This window comes from Glandiceps talaboti, chromosome 13 (assembly GCF_964340395.1).
Source record: "Glandiceps talaboti chromosome 13, keGlaTala1.1, whole genome shotgun sequence".
Classification (NCBI taxonomy): Eukaryota; Metazoa; Hemichordata; class Enteropneusta; family Spengelidae; genus Glandiceps; species Glandiceps talaboti.
This window is the reverse complement of record NC_135561.1, coordinates 3,697,419-3,715,012: the sequence shown is the minus strand read 5'-3', so window position 1 is coordinate 3,715,012 and position 17,594 is coordinate 3,697,419. Positions and strand designations below refer to the sequence as shown.

The 17,594-nt window shown below is 35.1% G+C and overlaps 2 protein-coding genes across 2 annotated transcripts; one reads left to right on the top strand and one right to left on the bottom strand.

Moving 5' to 3' along the window:
* LOC144445110 (succinate dehydrogenase [ubiquinone] flavoprotein subunit, mitochondrial-like) lies at positions 1 to 12,966 on the bottom strand. The gene is made up of 16 exons (XM_078134665.1): positions 12,902 to 12,966; positions 10,881 to 10,979; positions 9,851 to 10,012; positions 9,225 to 9,280; positions 8,282 to 8,369; positions 7,548 to 7,712; positions 6,401 to 6,549; positions 5,650 to 5,774; positions 5,155 to 5,323; positions 4,639 to 4,834; positions 4,203 to 4,400; positions 3,945 to 4,037; positions 3,508 to 3,606; positions 2,714 to 2,857; positions 1,715 to 1,828; positions 1 to 1,115 (listed from the first exon to the last, which is right to left on the bottom strand). The coding sequence occupies exons 1-16, from the start codon at positions 12,962 to 12,964 to the stop codon at positions 1,029 to 1,031; spliced, it is 2,007 nt and encodes a 668-aa protein (XP_077990791.1). The 5' UTR covers positions 12,965 to 12,966; the 3' UTR covers positions 1 to 1,028.
* Positions 12,967 to 13,094: 128 nt separating this feature from the next.
* On the top strand, positions 13,095 to 16,677 carry LOC144445074 (uncharacterized). The gene is made up of 3 exons (XM_078134625.1): positions 13,095 to 13,133; positions 13,855 to 14,000; positions 15,091 to 16,677. Exons 2-3 carry the CDS (start codon positions 13,880 to 13,882, stop codon positions 15,675 to 15,677), a joined length of 708 nt encoding a protein of 235 aa, XP_077990751.1. The 5' UTR covers positions 13,095 to 13,133; positions 13,855 to 13,879; the 3' UTR covers positions 15,678 to 16,677.
* Positions 16,678 to 17,594: the final 917 nt, after the last annotated feature.

The window sequence follows — 17,594 nt, the reverse complement described above, 5'->3', positions numbered from 1 at the left end:
CTTTATTGGTGCATGTCCTCTATATAATACATAATATTTGAACAATTTGAACACTCCCTACAGTAAGTAAATCACTGAAAATATTACAAAGCAAATATTTGAAATTCTGCCTATCAATCCCAACATTACTTTATTGTTGCCAAGAGTTGTCTCTTCAAGTTCAGACTTCTCTCACATCAACATTTTACCCTGTGTCTGATTCCTGCTGGCAGTCTCTAAAATATACACTTGTTTGAATGAGTTTAACTTCCTTGCTTAGTTATAAATTAATGTCCTCTCCTCGATTCAGATTATCTGTTCACTCAGTAAGATGACATTACAACAAGGCTTTCAAATTCGTTCTGTTTTTGTGCTTTTAATAAAGGCTTGACAGTCAAAACAAAGCTAGACATATCTTATAAATGAAACAAAAACAACAAGTTGATTGGATCACTCTCTTAATGAGTAAAACTTGTCCATGAAAACACACAAATGTTGACAGACACATCTATACCAGAGTCTTACAAGCAATGAAGCGATGCAAAGTTTTTTTTGCAATAGTAAAAATAAAACATATTTGATTGAAATGACAGCATGCTATCTGTACCAACTACGCTGTACATCTCTACGCACAGACAGCATGCAAACATCCAGCATTTGTAGTAAAGTAATCTTTGGACACAAAAGCTGTGAATCGCGTGTTCTGTTCTATAAAGTCCAATTATCTTTAGTGGCGGATTTTTCTTTTATGAACAACGTTCATTCTTTTTCACACTGTACATAAAGCTAGTTAAACATGATCAAAGTGCACAATATAACATAATATTACATTTTTTTTTTCAAACTCAAATCTGATAATTTTCGGTCCATCTCTGATCTGTCATCACTTAAGATTTCACCTATATATATACTACAACAAATCGTTACTTTTCACTGCCAAAGGCAAGTTCAAGGGCTCACAGAGAACATCTCCTCTAATCAATGCTTGCTTATTATATCAACTGAATATCTTGAAGTACAAAAACAACAGCAAAGTTTTGTAGATTTTCTTAGTAAGATCTGACTCTTGGTGGAACTGTAGCACATTCTTCTTGGTCTAAGGTTTCATCAATAACTTTACGGTAGTCAATACTGACCTATAAGAGATAATACATACAATATGTTAGTTAGGGTCCAGGACTTCACTGGTATGGTACTATCATCATGTACTTATTATTATCTTAGTATTATAGTCATAGACTGATAAAGGGTTGGTAGCATGTTGAAGGACTTCGTGCTGAATCACACTAGAAATCACTTTGGAGTCAATTTGAAGGACGCCATCTGTGGTTCTTTTGAGAAATGTTCATTTAAACCATGGGTTCAGTTTGATTGGTGCCATCAGTGGCTCTTGTGAGAAAGGTTTGCCAATGATTTATTTAATGTTTGGAGTAAATTCTAGGGTAAAGTCAGGGATCCAACTGGCAATTATGTTACTACACTAGTACTATTGCCTGGTATAAATTAGCGGCATAGCCATTATGGTACACGTGGGAGTGTCTCTTGTGGTACGTCTGGGACTGTCCATTGTGATACACCTGGGAGTGTCCATTTTGGTACACCTGGATCGAAGTGTCCATTGTGATACATCTGGGAGTGTCCATTATGGTACATTTTGGTAACACCTTTTTGATACATCAAGACATTGCCATTTGGTACACCAGGGTATGATGTTTGTATTATCATACCAACTTACCTTTCCAGATTTTTCATCCATATACACCAATGAATGTTTCCTCCAGTGTTCTTCAAATGGCTTCTTTTTCTGACCTTCTAAAGGTTTGGTGTAATCATACTCATCAATACGGTCCTGTTGGCAATACAGGAAAAAAACACCACATTGCATGAAATATCATTGTAGTACCTCGTGTTGTCAATTTATACTTATCTAAATTTCATCACTCAAGTGTTGTTGCTAGGGTTTGTTAACCCTGGTAACACAAATAGAAAAATCTGGTAAAACTGACATATTTTCCCATACCGGTGTATTAATTTAAAACCATAATTTTGATGGGAAACCCTTAGTAAAAATGACTAGTAAACCTGGGTAGATTTTATCTACTTACAACCCTAAATAAAAATACTGTGAATTGTGGAAACAATCACCATAGTTATTTCATGACATTACTGGATACATTACAAATACAAAATAAAGTGAATCCTCTCAAGATGTACGCAAGTGTCAGCTCTACATAAATGCAGAAAACTTAGTTGTATATTATTGAATACAGCACACATCCTATTGAGGTTATCATGTCTTTAATTTTGATCAAACGCAACATTACATTAGTCAATAACTTAGATAAATATTGAGAGATTACAAACAAAGCATTGATATCATATGGCTATAGAACATTTAGTAATCATGTCAAAGTTCACGGTTTTTCAATAGGGAACTTGCTAACCAGACTGAGCATGCTCAGATGCAAAGGATTATGGGATTATCTGTGGTTACTGTAATACGTAATCTGGAGCTATCGATAAAATAAACCTCCCACAATGATCAGGGTAAATATGAATTGATTATTTGTGGTTGCAAACAATATAAAAATATTGTGTATAATACTAATTGATTCGATTTTTTTCATTTTTTTGTTTACATAAAGGTGAATGTTGGGTAAATTTACAGCACACACTATTGTCTTATTGGAAATGTCATACATTAGCTCCCTGTGGAATCTTTGATGACACCTACCTTGAAATCTTCACGTGCATGAGCACCACGACTTTCTTTACGGTTTTCAGCACAGTGCATGGTTTGTACAGCATTAAGCAGTAAATTCTGTAGTTCTAGAGTTTCAACAAGATCTGTGTTCCATACCATTCCTCTGTCATATAGCTATTAATACAAATAGTAATACTAGATTAGTCTCAATGTTGAGTATGCTTGGTTTTAATCTCTTTAATATTTATGGTCAAAGGTCATCTTGACAGTAAATTAATGTTATATTAGCTGAGGTTTGTCTATTTCGATCTGTACATGCGTGTGTGTTTGTGTGTATGTGTGTGTGTGTGTTGTATGTATGTATGTGTGTGTATGTATGTATGTATGCATGTATTTATGTATTACTGTGTGTGTGCATGCATGCATGTGTGTGTGTGTGTGTGTGTGTGTGTGTGTGTGTGTGTGTGTGTGTGTGTGTGTGTGTTTCATGCCAAGACAGGTAACAGGTATTCCCAAAGTGGGAGAGCCACTACTCCTCTCATTTGAGAGAATCATCAAAAGGTGAGAATATCTCTTTTTATGACAGTTTTGCCATCACAATATCATAAGGGTCTTATTGATAGGACTTCAAAAGATACCTACCAATTTTACAAGAATAAAGAGATACAACCATTTGTCAAAACAAAAATTTCAAACAAATATAAATTTGATGAACTGATTTGCTATTTTCGGTCTGTTTCTATGTACAGGTTGTACAGGTTGTGATATAGTGAGATAATCTGCTATGACCAACACAGAGTATAAACTTGACATATGTTACTCACTTTGACATCATCCAAGCCTCTGTAGACATCATCAATGAGTTTGACACCTTCTTTCAGTGTCTCACCTGTCCTGAACACTGCAGCATTATTTTGCATTGTCTGCCGACAAAAGTAAATATACATGTTATTACTAGAGAACACTATGATAGATACCAACTAAAACTACGACATTACAATTTATGTTCTGAGAACTGTTGATTGCATAGTTGGGAGTTTCTGTACATTTTTTGATATGTATGAAAAATTATATGTCATCAGATTGTTTATGAGTTATATCCTAATGCCAGGCTTGAGTTCAGTTACTTGCAAGTGATGGTTAAGTATACACCAGTAATACTGGGAGTACCTTTTAATATGGTGAAAAAATTACTCCCCCAAAACATATCAACAGAGCTACTGCCCCTAAAGAGTCTGACGTGATAAGTCTTCCATCTTACCTTCTGCATTCTCAGTCTCAAATCTGATGCAGGTTCACTTCCATTAGCATGTCTTAGTTTATCCAGGTTGGCAACGGAGGACTCACCAGCATCCTGAAAAGTATTACACAAACAACATGACATTTGTTTCTATGTGAGATGTTGAAAAACAAAATGGTCCATGTTATCCTGATAACATAACACTAATGTGAGAACCAGTTACCTGATGTTGAATCACTAGCCTTTAAGCCTAAAAGGAGCTTGACTGTTAATACTTACTCTCTTCAGTTCAGGAAGTTTATCACCAGGCTTGTGGTTTTCAGCAATGCTGTGAGCACAGGCACGTCCAAAGACGACCAAATCTAGCAATGAATTAGCTCCAAGTCTATTGGCACCATGTACTGATGCTACTGCTACCTCACCACATGCATACAGTCCAGGTACGATAGAATCTTCACCATTTTTCTTGTCAATAACCTACAAAATTTATATAAATTAATAAATTGATTTTCATTTTTTTCATATTCTGAGGACTAGAATATTTTTCTTAGTTTTCTCAAAAAGTCATCGGCTTTACCCATTGACAGTTCACATCCATTAACAACTAGTCACAGCAGATAATAAAGTGTTAGGAAATATCACAGGATTTTAGGTTTCTCTCTCACTAAATTTTCCCAACACAAGGGTATGTATATAGGGAAACTATATTTCTCACCTGTCCTATGTAATTGGTTGGTACACCACCCATATTGTAATGTACAGTTGGAAGTACAGGTACTGGTTCTCTTGTCACATCAACACCAGCAAAGATAGATGCTGTCTCCATAATACCAGGTAGACGTGATCTTAGGTGTTCTGCTGGTAGATGGTGTAGTTGAAGATATACGTGGTCTTTCTCTGGACCAACTCCTCTGTAAGAAGCAAGTGTATTACATGAAGTTAGCTTTGTAGGGTCTTAAAATGGAACAGTGTATTTTTCTGTTTGACATATTCTGTTTTCTGCCAGACTTGCATCAAAAATCCATCATTGGGTAGATTTGATATGAAGCAATCGGATTACAATCTGACACAATGGCAATATATATATTCAATTTGATCTCTTACCTTTGTTTAGCCTAGCTTGTATTGTCCTTTGTGTTTATATTTTGTATTTGTGACTTCACATATTTGCAAGCCTTGCAATAGGTTGCCTTGCATCAACATAGTATTAAATCCATGGAATATTCCTTACCTTCCTTCCCGGATTTCCATGGTCATACTACGGGATACAACATCACGAGATGCCAAGTCTTTAGCTGTTGGTGCATAACGTTCCATAAAACGTTCTCCTTCACTGTTGATAAGGAAACCGCCATCACCACGGCAACCCTCAGTCATCAGACAACCAGCTCCATAGATACCTATTAGTGGAAGAATAGACCCATACAATTCGACAATCTGATGTTTTGTGAGAAAGGTGAAAGTTTGCAATTCAATCACAATTTTGACGAGATACGCTTTATCTTGCTTTACCAATGTACAGGTACAGGTATAACATAAGCTATGTTCAACAAGTACCCCAGACGTTCCAGTCATAAACAATGGCAAGACTGAATATGCATGTACATATTTGTCTCTAACACACACACTGTGTCCAGTTTATTTGACTTCAACTTTGAAACAAGTATGATTCATTACAAATCATGAACATAACCAATAAATATTAATGAACGTCCAATAGCATTACCTGTAGGATGGAACTGAACAAACTCCATATCACTGTTTGGTAGACCAGCCCTTGATACCATAGCTGTGCCATCACCAGTACAGGTATGTGCTGATGTACAACTGAAGTATGCACGACCATATCCACTGTAACAAAAAGTGTTATAACCAAACTATTACACATACAACAAGAATGCAAGATCATATCTAGTGTAACAGAAAGTGTCACATCAACAATAACAGTGAACCGGACAAGACCTTTTCCATATGTGATATTTCTCAAGGTATGGTCTATGGAGTTCTTGCTATGGAACACAAGGTTGCTGTATTTCAGTTTCTCAATAGCTGAGTATTACCCATGCACACACACACACACTCACACACACAGACACAGACTCACAGACACACACAGAGACAGAGACACACAGACAGACAGACAGACAGACAGACACTGACACATACACACACAAACACACACACAGAAAGACAGACACACAGACAGACAGATACACAGACAGACACAGACACACAGACACACAGACACACACACACACACACACACACACACACACACACACACACACACACACACACGTCTTGCATTGCAATGCATGATATAACTGTAATTCTCTTTTATCGCTTCACCATGTTTCAAGTCAACTTGTGTTATCATGGTGACCGTTCTACACTTCTTTATAGCTCCCATCCTGTCAGTATAACAAAGTTCTTTACTTAATAATAGAGTACAAGCTAGATTTGTGCTTGGTTCTTACCCAGTGGCCAACACTGTGTTTTTAGCTCTCAGTCTGTGAATTGAACCATCTTCTAAACAAAGTGCAATCACACCTCGACATTCACCATCCTCCATCAGTAAATCCAGTGCAAAGTATTCAATGAAGTAGTGGGTATCATAACGCAGTGACTACAAAACGAAATATAGACATTTTGTCACTGTTGTTGTGAAAGGGGCTGACCAAAGTGTGAGGGCGCCCCATCATGGCATACCTTACAGACTACTGTTATCTTCCCATGAAACGTTATGTCATGTAATGTTATAAAAATAGTTTTCTATCTAGTACTACCCACTGGAAGTAATGGGTTGCTTCTTTATTAAATAATGTGTGTTTGTGTATGCATATGTATGTATGTATGTATATGTATATATAAGTGTGTGTGTGTGCATTTGTCTGCCTGCCTGCCTGCCTGCCTGTGTCTGTCTGTCTCTGTGCTTGTCTGTATGTGTACACCACATCTGAAAGAAATATACTGAAATTGACCATAAATTATTTTTTTTTGCATTTACATTATACATTCATAAAATACATTATACAATTTCTTTCAATCCATCTTATTAGCAAATTTCAAAAGTGTCTAATCAGCTTATGATATCTCAATCTCTCCCATGCCATTCAGCACAACGCAATAAAATGAGGAAAATAGAATAGTCAAGACACTGAGCAGATTTACAACTTCAGTAACGATTACTGCCAGTAATAGTATGTTGGAACATTTACATTTTTTAACAACATAACCTAAGTGATACGTGATTGGTGATAAGGAAATAACAAACTGTCACTAACAGAGAACTCAACAACTTAATAAGGGATTATACGACTCGCTACAGATCTCAAGATATGCAAATATGCCTAGCAACAACGGTTGTCAAACAAGTGATCACGTTCACGCTTTCACTGTGGCCATGTGCAATGACATTGAGAACAATAGTGCTGCTAAGCGTTTGACACTTTCGGCTTGACCACCCTCATGTGGTTGCTATGGACACAATGGCTCATGCAGGATTGTGAGAGATCTGCCACAAGCGAATTATACAGCAAGAATGTATATAGCTCAATGGCATGACTTAAAATACATACTTATTTTGTATTTATATATATATTTTTTCGTATGTGTGAAACTTACCTGTCCATATAAGGTATGTAGCAGTGAATGTCCAGTCCTGTCAGCCACACAACAAGTCCTGTGAGCTTGACCACCTTTACCGTAATCATAACTCTGACCACCAAAGGCTCTCTGATGAATTTTACCATCTGGAGTTCTACTAAATGGCATGCCATAATTTTCTAACTGTTAAATGCAAACAAACAATATAGTGTGTTCACAAGTGTATACCAAAGTTAAACTGAGAGAAAGAGTAGAAACATCCTTCTACCAAGGATGTAATTCTTTGAGCACAAATTATCATTAGAGGTGAACCGATCTGGCAAAAAAGTACAGGAAATATTTATTTCCACTTTATGTTTGCTATGCAACTGATAATACTGATAAATTATTGTACTAGAGTAAAACCAATTCTTTTCTCATTCATATTTTAAATTACATTGAATATGTTTTAAGAGAGACTATGACAACTACATTTTGTAATTGTTATCAGAATTGAGTATTTTTTAACACACACCTAGTCAACTACATGTACCTGATAACAAAACTATGAACACTGTCTAAAAAGTCTGAATAATCCAGTATAATAATAATGAAAATATTCTGTCATACATTCCATGTTTAATTATTACATTACATATTTATTTACCAGAGGTTGAAAAGAAAAGAAAATTGACATCTCAAGTGAGGAAAAGAACGAATATTTTCCCCATGCATACAATACTTTCGTCATAGATTCTATTTCATATACATACCTCAATAACAGCTTTGGAGGCTTCTCTTGTCATGTAATGGATAGCATTTTGGTCTCCTAACCAATCAGACCCTTTCACTGTGTCAAACCTATGAAATATGAAAACAAAAGATTCAGTGACTTCAAATCATAACACTGATGGAGCTGTTACACTGTACCTCCTTTGTGACGGCTACAGTGACTTCAAGGTGCTGCTATACATTTCCCTTTCACATGGCTATGGTGACCTGCTCCTGATCTAAATCCCCCAACTTCCTAAAACCAGACCACATAACCCATTATGAACAAACTACACTGGGCTGGTTGGTTTCCATATATTAAACCAGACCACATAACCCATTATGAACAAATTACAGTGGGCTGGTTGGTTTCCATATATTAAACCAGACCACAAAACCCATTATGAACAAATTACACTGGGCTGGTTGGTTTCCATATATTAAACCAGACCACATAACCCATTATGAACAAATTACACTGGGCTGGTTGGTTTCCATATATTAAACCAGACCACAAAACCCATTATGAACAAACTACACTGGGCTGGTTGGTTTCCATATATTAAACTAGGAAGACATAACAGTATAATGACCTTAAGTGCCTAATCTCAAGTTTTGGAATACACAAAGACCTAGCTATACCAATGGTTATTTGGTTAGCTGTGAGAATTTATGTAAACCTACATGTTAAATCATTAAATCCAACCCTGCCTGGAAATTCATTACCGTCCAACCCTACACCGAAGTGTCATATATTTCTCTCAACGTGTCTTTACATACTTAGTGACTAAATACATTTCTAATAAAATGTAAGTAAGTGGGCTATTAAAACTTTGCTCCATAAAAGACTAACTTTACTGGGACATCAGAGAGTAATTAAATTTATGATTAAATGCATTTATGATTACTAGTATTACATTGAGTGATAATAATAAGATAACTTACATGTGCCATTTCCAGTTGTCTGGTTCCATATTACCTAAAGCAGCATTTATACCACCCTGTAATAATTACCACATATATCATTGTTATCAGTGTGTTACTTTAAACTAAATACCCACTTTGGATATAGGATTAAAATCTGTATGTGAAAAACAGTTGTCTGGCAGAGCTATAGAAATGAGAGGTGGGCAAAAGAATGAGGTAACACTAATATAATGACTTAGGAGTGAAACATTACCCTTTACAGTATTACAGGGGGAGGGATGGAATGGAGTGGGGTGTGGAAAGGTGAATGGTTAAAGATTAACGAATACATCATTGAAGGTTTATCAGTTCCATGAAATTATTCTTTCAGTACTGTATTACATAATGACAATTCAAACTTCATAATATCTTAGACTTAACAAATACATGGATTCAAACATTGATTCAAAACCGATCTCTTCCATTTCAATTTTTTTCTAAAACATTTATTTTTGTGTGAGCTGATGTTTACATTGTGTTCCAGAATTCATACATCAATAAAAGCACAAATTAATTTTCAACGATGCAGGAATTGTCACTGATTTGTTAGTAAAAAGTGTTCATCACGCAAAAATCCTTCAACTGAAACTGCCTATAAACCTTACCTGTGCAGCAACTGTGTGTGATCTGGTTGGGAAAAGTTTTGAAATACAAGCAGTTTTAAATCCTTCAATTGCAAGACCAAATGTAGCTCTTAGTCCAGCACCACCAGCTCCTACCACGATGGCATCAAATGTATGGTCAACTACTGGGTAGTCACGACCAAACTAAGGGTATAAAATTATAAATATCATTAGACAGTATACATCAGTCAACTATCTCAAAAAATTGTGTAGGTATTAATACTTGCACTGATGAACAGTTCAAGCAGAGATCAAGGTCAAAGTGAGAGAACAGCAAAATAAAAAATATGAAGCCTTAGTGAACCTAATGATCAAAATATTATGTTGTCAGAAAGAAGTTTCATTTTTTGTAAACCTTCTACAAATCCCCTGCTACAAACACTGTGTCTGACTTTCTTGTACATGTAACATCACATATGAAAACGTAGTCTGTAGGATGCAGACATTCATGCCACGATATAAGCCAGCACTCTGGTTAAGAAGTCTGATAGGGCTGAACAACACGACTTATATAAATTACAGTCTAAAGAAAGCCAAATACACCTCATATAAATAACCCCAAAAGTCTTGTAAATTTTACAAACAACTGTGTGTGCTTTTCTTTGTCCTTTTTTTTTAAATTAAAAAAAAATAACAGTACTATGATGAAATATACAAATGATTACACCTTCTGGTGCATGCTTGTTGAATAAATTTACTAAATTGCTCAAGGCTTATTGGTCATTTGCATTGCTCATTAAAGTTTGCAAAGTGATTTCAGAAATCCACAGTAAATGCAAATATGACCACATGTTTTGACTGTTTTGTGTATTTCTAATTGTTTATATAAAACTGTAATAAACTGGCACTGTCAAAAAACAACAACAACAATTGTGTGTGGTTTTCTTGTAAATCATACACCTAGGACTATTATACATGTACAAAACTCATAAGTCATCTACAAGTATTGATTGATAACTTGTTTGTAAATAAATTACAATTACATTATTTGCTCAGCTAAACAACAACTCACCTGGTCTTTGGCCACACCGTCCTTGGTTTGTTTACCTTGGATTGTAAAATGAAAACCTCTACTACATGTTGGTGTTACTGTTTTACTAATACCACTTGTCTGAAACACAAAGACAACATAACCACCATTATCATCAAAACTCATCTTCAAGACATTAATTTACTATAAATAGATGTAGTTTTACTAACACTAGTAACAAATAATGGTATTTCATCATTTCATAATATTTTTCTTTTATCTCTAATTAATACTTCTTTATTTCATTTACATTTACATTAACCTTATACTAATTCTATAAACTTATCAATAGCAAAAAAAGTGATCTCAATCAATTTTCCCCTAAAAATGATACTGTGCATGTATGCAATAATGCTTTTAATATTGCACTGCAGAGAAAATACCACTTGTATGTGCGCACACTGGTGCAAGTAATCTCTTGTACATATGTAATAATAGGCTTTCCAAAATGACATTTGACCTTGTATATATGAAATGATATAATTGTTACATAGAAAGTAACATGATCTAGTCCTAGAACTGTAGTCTTTCTCCACAACAGACATTCCATCAATGACCTCTATACTTTAAGGATTGTATGGATTGTATATATAGTTCACTTCTCAGACAGGATGCTATGTGACGTGACCCTAGTGAATAGTTACATGTGACCCTTGTGAATAGTTACAAGTACTCCAGAGAATAGTTACAAATTACACATGACCCACTGAATAATGACATCTAATTCTGACTTTTCTTATATAATTCTACAAGTTCCTTTATCCCTTCTGAAACAGCAGTGTTAAATAACATTGACATGTTCAGAGTAACCAAAAAACAAATTATCATTTTTATAACAGTAAAGATTTTATATATTTTGTATTTGAATTACGCAATATTTAGTCATCATACAATATTTTGCCCCATTACTGTGAGTATGAATAACATGTAAACTCAAAGTAAATTCTATTTTCATAACTGAAAAAAAATCATAATGCAACCTAAGTGGATACTTATCTCACATGTAGACACAGGTGATGTGCATATACTCAATACATAATCCCTAATTAAGTCTAATTATTCTTACATATATTCTTTGTTTTCTTTTTAACAAATCCCACAGCCATGAGATGGAATAAACTGTTAAACCTGAGATAGTACAGATATTTCACACATAATTTTTACACAGCATATCTCATCCATCAAAGATTGTTCTGGAAATCGATTTTAATAGTTCCCTTTGCTTGGTCATTACACCCTAATTACTACATTGTTTGTGTCAAAAACTTCCGACATGTCAGTTATACTAGTACCTAGTCATATGGAATAACATATATCTAATGCACATTCAATCTCAAAAAGAGGAATTTATACATTTTTTGACAACAGACAGTTTGGTCTAAATTTATATAGGTCAATCTCGTTACAGGCCAAGGTGTACAGGAAATACCTTGATTTGCATATATACCGGTCTCATTGATTGTTACGTAACACACGCTTATACAACACCACAACTACGTAACGTGCTTTAACAACTTATGGCGACAGTCAGGAAAAGACGCCAAACAGATTAACTTTTCATATTTAGATACGGTTTTTGACACTGCTATCCTACGGGGATCATTGAATAGGTGATATACAATACGAGACATTGAATAAAGGAAACTGCAGGTCAAACGTTCACTTCATTTTTCAATTTGATGCAATTATCTGAGTAATCCTTGGTAGGGCTAGAATTTTTGAATGATAGGGAAGAAAATAATGGAAATTCTTGTCTGTAGTTTTAAGGGGTGATATGTGTAAAACAAAAACAATAAAATCATGTCGTTCTTTCCAACCTCTATCGACAACAAACGTCCTGGATGACCTTGTCTAGCCTGTACCCGGCGTTCGAGTCACGTATGCCAAGTTCCAATACATTGACGTTCATTGTGGTAACAAATATGCTCACATAACAACATTTACCAAATAATATGTATACCAATATCTGCCTCATATCAAAATTGAAGAGTAGGCGTACGTACCAGCTTGTCGGCAGCTATTTTTCGGAGCACCGATGTTGCTTGTGCTTTCAGACACGACGCCATCTTGACAAATTATGAAATGAAATAACGCATGCGCATAGACGTGAGGTTCAAAAAATTCCATGACCTAAAGATGACCCCTTTCTACATACAGCTGAGCATGTACAGTTATACCATTTCAAGCATTTGTGAGCATAGACGTTGTAGGCGTCCAATGTCTCCATGGTGTGAGGTAGGCAAGGCTTAATGTAGTAGTTAGGTTTGTGAAATTAACCCGAGGTTGACTAATTTTTTAGTTGATAGTTTTAGTATTTTTATGTGATCATGCAGTAAACCCGGGGATCCAAACAACTTTTTGATAATGTAGCAAGTTAGCAACTGCTGTGTCATCGAATGTGAAGATTCTACGTCCACTGCCGTGTCCCAGTGTAGTGGCAATTGGAGTGGACAAGAATGCAGTGGATGGTTGCAAGCTGGTTGAAGCACAGCATTATGTTCAGCGAGTTGACCTTCATTGACCGCCATATGCTTAAATTTAAGGGAGGGACAACTGTCAGAATCGAGTCCAGAAATGATCCGTCTGCAAGCAGGACTACATCCATATATGAGTACCAGAGACGACATATATTATCCAAGTTTATATATATATATATATATATATATATATATATATATATATATATATATATATATATATATATATATATATATATATATATATATATATATATATATATATATATATATATATATATATATATATATATATATTTATATAGCATCTCTGGTACTCATGTGTGTGTGTGTGTGTGTGTGTGTGTGTGTGTGTGTGTGGAGAGATGCATCACCATGGTTACTAACATATGCATTCTAACATTAGCATACAGTTTGTTAACTTTTACTTTTAACACTATGTACTAGTTCAAGGTATTTCATTTTTTCCTCTATTTCAGACATTTTAGTTTAGACAGCTGCAAGATGAACAATTGGAATAATTTGAATATACCTCCAGATCATGAAAGCTGGCAAAGGAAAGTGTGTCGCCTAGCAACACAATTTATTATCCCTGTAATTCTACCTGCATCAACAGCTTTTGTTGGTAAGTCAGAATATGATAAATATTCCATTTTCATGATTATTATTTGTTTTCATATTTTTCAATTGTGTCTGTTTTCATTTTCAAACCAAGTGAAATTTACACATTTATTAAGAATTCTGGTACGTGTTTACAGTGCTTCCAGTTGAAATTATGAACAATGAAGTAGTACAACATATTGATACAATACTGAACTTGTCCTGATGTATGTACTTGTATTGATGTAGATTTTAATTTAGCTATAGTAGATACAACATTGCCTACACACCCCACAAAGTTGAATTACAGTTTATATTCCTGACACCAAACAAGTAGACAATTATTCAGTGTTGCAAGTAATTCTGTCTATTGGATGACATCATCATGGCTAGACATATAGAATGATGTCTATAACAACAATCAACCTCAGTAGCTGTAAGGGTGCCAAATATGAAATTTACAACTGCTGACATCAGACCTTGGATGAACAGAACCTGTTACAAACAGGGAAAGTAAACAAATGAATTGGATTAGCACTTGACACAGCATGTTGGAAGTACGGAGACTTGTATTATACACCATGGTTTGAAAAGAACAGTTTTATGGCCTCTTTACTGTATATGAAATGCCAGGGGAACTGGAAATTTGTTTTGTGAACATGCTATAAAACTGTTCTTTAATATCAAATGATGTAACACAAGTCTGTCTCTGTACTTCAAACATGCTGAGCCAAGTGTTATTAATCCAAATCTGTTGTTTACTTTCCCCGGCCCCACTTGTAACAGGTTCCGTTTGTCCATGGTCTGATGTCTGAAGTTGTATTATGATTGAAGTTATCAGTAATGATCCATGCACACAATTGTGGCATGCTGAGTTGACCTGCTAAATTTTTTTACAAAGACTGTTGAAACCTACTTTGGTAATGTACATATCAATATGTTGCAGTTAAGTTCATCATTCATACATTGATTGGAAGTACTGTAACCCAACCTACCTTATTTCTTTTCCCAGTTGACCCAAAAAAATTTCTGAAAACAATTGTAGATGATATCACTTGAAAATCATTAACGATGAAAAAACCTGTATTCATCCTTTGTAAATTTGACTCTTGCAGTATGGCTTGGACATAGAAAATCACTGGGCACAGAAAGTTCTACACCAGCAAAACTAACTTCAAATCGTGAGGTGCAAACAGAGAAGGAGGCTGTGAATCATACAGCAAATGCACAGGTTTTAGAGGCCAAACGTCTGAATTTGTACCTGAAAGAACGGTTAAAATATGAGCAGCAAGTTCAAGTTGAAGAAGAAAAAGAATTGCAAGGCATTTTGGAAGACTTAAAATATGTAAGAAAAATGATGGTTAGTAGACAAGACATTTACTGCAGTACGTGGACACCTAGAGAAGGAAGAAAAAGAATCGAGAAGGACTTATTGGTGTACACATATAACAAACATTATGACAAAGAATTGTCATTTTATCCTGGCATGCTAAAAGTGTTAGATGCAAGGCATGGTGATACACACTGCGGTAGTAGCAAAGCTGAAAATGGCTCTCTGATGTGGGAATGGTTGGACGGAATGGAAGCCAAGGCACATGTTAGAAAGTATCAAAGAATACATATAAGAATGAAAGACTGGGAAATGCAGTATACAAAGAGTGGAAAGTTCACCCTGCTAAATCAAGCCTTTGATCACATGTAAACAATACCATTTTTTTGAGTAAAATATATCTAGATGTTGACTGGAAAAGAGTAAATATTTGGGGAAGTAGAAAGTTAACTGACCAAATTACTGTATGAAAAGCTAACATGTTCACCAGGTTGGTAAAATAAAAATAATAACTAGTTATTGTACTATGACCAAGGCTTCTTATTACTTACAAGTAACATTTTGCTTGTTCAGATTTACAGGCTTTGTCAAACTGTCCATTTGTTGGTTTTACTGCTAGACCAACTCATCCCCACTACACTGCCTAGCAGTGAAGCCAGCTGATAGTTTGGCAAAACCTGTCCATTTGTTGGTTTTACTGCTAGACCAACTCATCCCCACTACACTGCCTAGCAGTGAAGCCAGCTGATAGTTTGACAAAACCTGTTCATTTGTTGGTTTTACTGCTAGACCAACTCATCCCCACTACACTGCCTAGCAGTGAAACCAGCTGATAGTTTGACAAAACCTGTTCATTTGTTGGTTTTACTACTAGACAAACTCATTCCCACTACACTGCCTACCAGTGAAGCTAGCTGAGTGATAGTTTGACGAAACCTGTCCACCTGAACAGGTGAAATGACATTATTTGTAAGTAATTTGAACCCTAGGTTGTGCTACAACTGAGAACCTATTAGTACTAAGCTGATAATTCCATTCATTCTGCCATCTTGATGGTTCTGTTAGCATTACATTTTAAAGTGGTTGTAAAAATAGTGCATGTTGTTTACTTACAGCTATTTTTTAACATTTTGTTTGACAGGCTTTGTCAAGCTGTCCATTGTTCTTTAGTGGTACACTGTTTCTCATGAATTTTAGCAGACATGAATATTCCTTAGATGAGCAATGCATATTCATGACTACAGAATCCAAAGTGTATAAAAATACATGTATTTCCTCGAATGGTGACCCATTTAATTTTGACTGATATTTGAATTAAATGGAAATATTTTGTTTTCAAACCATCCTGACAAAAATGTGCAAAGATCTATGTGTACCAAATACAAATGTATGAATAATAAATAAAATAGTTTATATATATTTAGATGGCTCTATTCATGTATTCCAATTTCATGACAATAACTATTGTTATAAACTATTGTTATAAGCTATTGTTATAAACTATTGTTATAAACTATTGTGTAAAAGTGTTAAGCACTAACCTTTGTAGAAAAACTATGACTATTATCACTATGTCACATTCTTACCTTCATATGCAAGATATGACGTCCATGCCACTTTGGCTGATGTGTGAGGGCGCACTGACATTTCATACTTTTAAAAATTAACTCATCTATGACCATATACTCACCTATCACAAATCTTTAGTATTATACATTTACATATTGGTTGAGTTCTGAAACTAAATGATGCAGTTTCCTTGTTATGGATATTAAATTATTATACATATTTCTTTGTCCAATGTAAACATCTGCCAACATTGTGCTACCATTGACCCCAAAAACAGACTTAATTAGGTCACAACACCAGGGACCATGTTTGTATGAGAAGTGTAAAGAAGTCATTGATGTTATGTCTTAAGGAAAAGCCCATTCTGTCTTATTTCTACATTTAGTACACTTGCATTGGTTGATTTTAGGTGATAAAATGTCTGAACACATGTAGTGCAGTAGGGCTTCTTTTCCAGATTTCAAAGTTGAATCATAGACAGTGGCCAACTATGGTTCAATATAGTTACCAGGTGCTATTTTATCACCCAAAATCATAATTCAATTGACAGCAGTAATCAATACAAGTGTACTAAAGTACACTGGACTTTCCTTTAAAGAGTGACAAGGGGCAGACAGCTACATTGGTGTATTGTCCTCTCGTTGATGTCATGTGACTTGTCATATGATCTCAACTGATAGGTAACAGCTGACAAAGACAACTAGAGATTTGGTGGAAATA

Excerpts from the sequence above, each read along its gene's own strand:
- LOC144445110 (XM_078134665.1), bottom strand. The coding sequence starts at position 12,964 with ATGGCGTCGTGTCTGAAAGCACAAGCAACATCGGTGCTCCGAAAAATA. Across the intron at positions 3,607-3,944 it reads TGAGACTGAGAATGCAGAAG|ACAATGCAAAATAATGCTGC; the intron begins GTAAGATGGAAG and ends TTTTGTCGGCAG. Across the intron at positions 1,116-1,714 it reads TGGATGAAAAATCTGGAAAG|GTCAGTATTGACTACCGTAA; the intron begins GTAAGTTGGTAT and ends TATCTCTTATAG.
- LOC144445074 (XM_078134625.1), top strand. The coding sequence starts at position 13,880 with ATGAACAATTGGAATAATTTGAATATACCTCCAGATCATGAAAGCTGG. Across the intron at positions 14,001-15,090 it reads TGCATCAACAGCTTTTGTTG|TATGGCTTGGACATAGAAAA; the intron begins GTAAGTCAGAAT and ends TGACTCTTGCAG.